General features: G+C 38.2%; 1 protein-coding gene across 2 annotated transcripts; it reads right to left on the bottom strand.

Annotated features, from left to right (window-relative positions):
- Positions 1-3,790: 3,790 nt before the first annotated feature.
- On the bottom strand, positions 3,791-5,261 carry LOC147606625 (uncharacterized). 2 transcript variants are annotated; one of them, XM_086791951.1, is made up of 3 exons: positions 4,597-5,261; positions 4,328-4,480; positions 3,791-4,167 (listed from the first exon to the last, which is right to left on the bottom strand). In XM_086791951.1, the coding sequence occupies exons 1-3, from the start codon at positions 5,193-5,195 to the stop codon at positions 4,146-4,148; spliced, it is 774 nt and encodes a 257-aa protein (XP_086648077.1). In that variant the 5' UTR covers positions 5,196-5,261; the 3' UTR covers positions 3,791-4,145. The 2 variants fall into 2 exon arrangements, with proteins under 2 accessions (XP_086648077.1, XP_086648076.1); XM_086791950.1 differs by having other exon boundaries at positions 3,791-4,139.
- Between the last annotated feature and the right edge of the window lie 933 nt (positions 5,262-6,194).

The raw sequence follows: 6,194 nt of genomic DNA, 5'->3' as shown, positions 1-6,194 counted from the left end.
AGACAACTTCTCTCGGAAGAAGCCTAATCCACGCTACATTAGCCATAGAGGAATCATTACTACTCTCAAAGCTATGCTCGATGATTTTTATTGGCCTAACATAAAGAATGATGTTTCCAATTTTATTCCTGAATGTCTTATGTGCCAACCAGTCAAGTGACATCATGGAAAATAGCATGGCTTACTTATGCCTTTGTCTATTCCAGAAGGTTTTGGCAAGAAATATCTATGGATTTCATTACTAGTTTACCTATTACTTCTACACGAAAGGATATGCTTTGGACTATTCTTGGTAGATTTAGTAAACAAGCATATTTCATTGCATGCAAAAAACATTGATTGCTTCGCAAGATGCACATCTTTTTATCAAACATGTTTTTACACACCATGGTGTACCTAAAGTCAATGTATTTGACTATGATTGCATTATTTTCAAACCTAGGATCCAAAATTGATTTCACCTCTTCTTTTCATCATGAAAGTAATTGCCATAGTAGAGCTATTAATAGTGCTATCTTAGATTTATTGAGGTCTTGCACAATCTTCACACCAGCAAATTGGGATCAACATCTTCATTTACTACAATTTTCTTACAATAAGAGACCACACTCAGCTACAAGAAAAGCTCCTTTTGAATTGGTGTACGATAAGAAATTATCGACACGTGCTTGACATTCACACTATTCCTGCCCCCACTGTTGATTTCACTAGAGATCACACCCATATGTTGCAACAAGCACATGAGGCTATAGTTAAATCTCAAACAAAATATTCTACCCAAGAAAATTAGAAACACAAGGCATTTTCTTTCCACCAAGGTGATCATGTATGGCTTTGTGTTGAAAAAACAAGACTCAAAAGTGTCGACAAACACCCTGCAATTAAATTAGCTCCTAGATTTTACAACCCATTCAAAGTTCTCACCAAAATAATTAACAATGCCTATGTCTAGATATTCATAACTCTTTTCACATTAGTCTCCTAAACCATTTAGAGGTCCTCTTCCTACCTATCTAGTATATGATGACCCACCTACATTAGATGAAGATTTTGAAGTCATAGAACCAGAGATTATGTTAGAGTGCGAGCAAACAACCACAAGAAAAGGCAGTTTTTATCACATAGATATTTGGTCAAATATAAAGGTCACCCAATCAAAGATTCTTAATGGTTACCTGATCATGCCCTCACCACCTCTATCACCACATAGATATTTGGTCAAATATAAAGGTCACCCAATCAAATATTCTCAATGGTTACCTGATCATGTCCTTGCCACCTATCCATCCTTGATTTTATCTTACAGGGATTCTAGCCCATGATTATTATTGATGATTTTGTGACAACTAAGGAAAATTGCTTTCTACCCTTGGGGCATGTTATTGAGGATGAATATATAATTATTATTGATGATTTTGTGACAACTAAGGACATTTTCTTGTCACACTTCGGGGCCTGTTATTGACGATGAATTCATGGAATACTTTATATATTCCCATGATGTGTAATTATGGACTTTTAAAAAGAGTTCATGGAATATTTATATTCCCAGGTTTTTGTGTTATGATTTCTCCTAGATTGGTTTAGATTGGGACACCTTTCTAAACATGGGCGATCGTAGCTTACTTTATGTGTACGCAAGTGAATCCATACATGTGTGGAAAGTATTGGTTGCATCGTCTTATTGATTTGAAATTTTATATGGATGTTTATTTTAATCAATTCATTTATTAACTTATAGGTGGTTGATGCAAGTGCACATCATTGGACCGGATAATAGAGGTGAGCTGGTGATGATGATCAGGAAGTATACTTTGAGGTAGCAAATTTTAACTATAAACAAATAATATTTAATTTTGTAACAGCAAGCGCTATTAGTTTATTTCGACATTATTCATATTTATCGACAATGTATAAATGTTAATCGGGACATGTGAAAGCTCCCTAGTGCATATTTTAATTTTCAGTACATATGCACTTTTACAGGGTTCAAGTCTCATACCTATTTTTAAAAGTAAGCCTAGGTTGCACGCTCAAGAAAGCTATTTTTGAAGCAAGACACTTTTGAAGAATACCATATTTGAGGAAGTTGACGTTTTTGTAAAAGTATACTATTTTTAAGCCCCAAAGGATACTCATGAAATATATTTAAGTACACCAAGAGGAAACGTGGGCTCACTCTTGTGTCGGGGAAGATTGGACCTAATATTGAGTATTGAGTATATTTGAACTATAGAAACCATAAGATAAGATTTCTGACAACTCATCATGTGGATTAACATGCAAAATTAGTAAGAAGCACACATAATTAAGCAATTTAGCCTTTCACCAAAGGATGGAAATAGCCTTCCATAAGCCAATGTATGGTAGCTCTAGGCTCCAATGCCATAAGATCAAAATTATCAAAAAGGTACAAATGAAGATCCATGAGCCCCTTTATAGTTGAGCCCATGCCCATGCCCTAACTAAAGTTTCTAATTTATTACAAACCATCCCTTCCCCAAAGATTTTATCGTCAAAATCTGCTCTATGTATACTTGGACACATCATCCAATATACATCAATGGAAAGGATGGTAATGAGCTCATAATAGGTTGCAAATGCATCGATGTAGTAGCCATCATTCTCCTCAATGTATAAAATCCTCATCATGACCATTGAAGTCCAATAGCAACAAGAAGAAACCTTTAAATGAACTTCTATAAAATCTTTCCAAAAAAAATCAACTTGTATACTTCCTCATGAAATCCTTGTAAATCCAAAGAAAATCATGCCACATGTTCAAGAAACACCCTCCATAGATAAACCTTGTTGTTGCACGTAATAAGAAAGTTAATGTCATGTAGCCTCATCCAAGGGTAAATTCTTCCATTTGATGAGGAATTCTTCAATGCTTCTATTCCTCAGTTCTCTTATTCTTCTCCCAACAATCCTCTCCGGCTCATACATGATCTCTAATTCTTCACCCGTTGATGGAAGTTCCTCCATCACTTGAGGTATGGGACCAAACATTTCGACATATGCACCATGGCTACTCCTCACAATGAGGGCCTAACAAATGTGCATTATACATCAAAGTGAGATACATGGTGAGCGGTGGGCATTGAGTGTATACTAACATATGCCATATTGTGCTAAAAGTGCTATACAATGGGTACGTTACAGTAGATAACAGAGGATTCAAGGGTCTATGGGGTCTTCTGATAATGATACTGAGATGTTGGGACATACTTCTAAAGGGCCTAACCTTTATTATGATTTAATACATAGATACAACTCAAAGAGCTATAACAAGAAGGAGCTGGTTCTGCACAATTTATCCTAAGAGAGCCTTGTTTTCTGTCATCAAAGAGTTGAGTTTTTAGTTGGGTTAACTTTCTTACTAGTCACAGCTTGTATATTTGAGAGGTTGAAGGACAGGGAGTTTGTGTTGTACTCAGTTTTATTTCTCTAAATAATATATACGAATATTTCTCCCAAAAAATTCTCTTTCAAGTATAGGTGAAAAACCTTGGCTGGAGCAAAATTTTGTTTATTTTACAAAATCTGGAAGTTTTATTACTAAAACCTTTTAAGAATGGTCAATTTTTAAACGTTCCATCTTAAAATTTGAAGGGTTTTTTTTTTGAAAAAAAGGGATTGCGGAGGGTCAATTACACCGGGCTGAACGTGTGTAAGGGTTATCTACACACGCTAGGTGGAGGTAGAATGGTAATGATTAGAGCACGATCTACAGTCTTATCGTAAATAATTATCCCACTACCTTGAACAACTTTAACCTCGCGCTTAATAAAAGAACGATTGAAATTTTCATTTAGTAAGCAAAGTTTAAATAGTATGCCTAAGCGCTTACACCAGCAGGGTTACTAGCGCTTAAAGAGCATACAAGGCAGGGCTTACTAGCGCTTACAGAGCATACAAGGTATATAGATTTGGCTGCTATTTCCATGGCTTCAAAATGCTGTAGAAAATGGTGGGCCAAGTGTTATCTTAATCCACACAGACTAATGGGCTTTCGACCACAGTGTTAGTGGTTGTGCTTGCCGATGTAAGTCATCACCACATAGCCTTCCATCTCCGACGAGCTTTCAGTTTGCTTTTTGACGGGGCAGCCCGTTTGAGCACATCGGTAGTAGCTCCTGTAATTAAGACACGCGAAGATTAGACCTGTAATTAAGACACGCGAAGATTAGATAAGAAACTGTATTGGCATATTATAAAGTGATGAGTTGAAAATTAATTTAGGCATTTCATTTAAAAAAAAAAGATGATTCGATGAGCACTAATTGACGTAATAAGGGTCGGTAATGTTTTGTGGAAACCTTACCGAGGGAACCTTCTGCCCTTGATGTTTTTCTGGCCATATTTGCGCCACACGTAGCCGTCGTGAAGGGCAGGAGTGCCGGCGCATTCCACTAATTGAAAGGCCACTACGTCCTCTGTGTTTTCAAGCTCGTGAATATTAAGGTTTGCGGTGGTCCTGCACAATACATTCGATAAGCAATTGGATTAATCAATTGATATAGGGTGTGCATTACACTAATTTATGCTTTGCTTGATTAATTGATTGCAATTATCTAGTTGGGGGATACGTACCCTAGAGCATGGCTGCAACCGTCCAAGTCCACGTGGGGTAGGCTGGCTGCCATTGCAGAGGAGGATAATTCAAAGGAATAGTTCTCCAGGTACAAGTTCTCCGTCGTCGGAATAGTTGCGAGCCTGCCGGAATGAGTTGTCGGAGTACAGTTGCAGCTGAAGGAACCATTTCCCAACGAGGACATTGTTGTGCAAATGGATGTGGATGATGTTGGGTCCTCCTTGCTGAGAGAAGACTCCTCACAGGGATACAATTCATGAGTTGCAACATCCAGCCATTTATCGCACATGTAAAGTGATGCCATCATTTCTTCATCTTGGGCAAATGAGCTGGTTTCATCAACTGGAGGATTCCATAAACAATCCGGCATGATTACCGACTCTCGACTGGCCATAATTAGGGCTTCCAAGTCGCTGCAATCCATAACAATGTCCTCAAAATTGATGGATTGTTGGCCATCATCAAAGCAAAAAGCTGGGAGTGTGGCCGAGGAATGCTCTTCAAAGGAGAAGCAGCTGCTACTAGTGCAAGGAGAGATGAGGTCAGGCAAATATGAAGAGGTAGGGTTCATTACATGGCAGGAAGAGGAATGCATCATCTTACTTTCGGAAAAGATTACGAGAAGATTGTGCAATGGATAATAAGAAGTTTGCTGCACACTGCAAATGCGAGAGAGCTGATGAGGAGACACCAGCTGCTGCTGATTATAAATCTCGGATTTTCGGATTTTCGGGGGGAAATCTCGCTGTGGCTTCGTGGGGCTTGCAAGGAAGGGAAGGCGCCCATGAAGCAGCCTTTTGAAGCTCGTGGACGAAAATTGAGGATGGAACTTGGGTGACGGAACCAGGAAGCTTCCCACCCCACACACACACACTCACTTCCCTCTCACACCCTCTTTCCTTTCCTCCCCTCTCTCTCTCTCTCACACTCTCTCTCTCTATCTCCCTCACAGACACGCATTGTTGTTTGAGAGCGTATTGTATCTAGTTAGCAATGCACAACTTTGCATGTGTAGTTGTCGCAACCAAGTAAGCAAGCTCTCAACTTGGACACATGACTAAAAAATCAAACACCTTATCAACTGGGACAATTTAGCTGTTGATAGCAAGAGGTGGTAAGTATACTGGTTATGTCTCTTCCTTTCTCTCTCTTTCTTAATCTCGAGTCAAAACATCTTCCTCATAAGTATTTCTTTTCATGGCGGATGTTGAAAAATTTGCAAAAGGCTTTTTCTCTCAATGTCAAAACACATGTTTTTCATGGATATTTTGTTCACATACCATTGGATGTTTAAAAAATTGGCAATACATTTGTTGTTGATCAAAACACCTGGCAATAACCAATCATGTGTTGTATCTTGCTCCCTTTTGTTTGCATGTACATTAGTGTTGCATTGTTGCCATGTCCTCAATAGAAGCATGTGTCTATTTATTGGGAGTACAACATAAAAAAACGTGCGTGAATAGTTACATAGCTTGTTCATCTTGCAATAGGTCCATGTGAGAAAGTACAAACATTATCTTTTGGCCAACAAATTTGTATTCTTTATGGACCATCAAACATTGTTGTATCTTGTTAACAAGCCTTAGCATAATGA

Source organism: Cibotium barometz, chromosome 57 (genome assembly GCF_041138505.1).
Source record: "Cibotium barometz isolate CiBa-2024 chromosome 57, ASM4113850v1, whole genome shotgun sequence".
Classification (NCBI taxonomy): Eukaryota; Viridiplantae; Streptophyta; class Polypodiopsida; order Cyatheales; family Cibotiaceae; genus Cibotium; species Cibotium barometz.
The sequence above is the reverse complement of the archived record's forward strand: the minus strand, read 5'-3'. Positions and strand labels throughout refer to the sequence as shown.

Bases quoted from the DNA above. Each gene is read 5' to 3' on its own strand.
- LOC147606625 (XM_086791950.1), bottom strand. From the start codon at position 5,195: ATGATGCATTCCTCTTCCTGCCATGTAATGAACCCTACCTCTTCATAT. The intron at 4,481-4,596 runs GTACGTATCCCC...TGTATTGTGCAG, and splicing joins GGTTGCAGCCATGCTCTAGG to GACCACCGCAAACCTTAATA. The intron at 4,140-4,327 runs GTAAGGTTTCCA...TCTTAATTACAG, and splicing joins AAGGGCAGAAGGTTCCCTCG to GAGCTACTACCGATGTGCTC.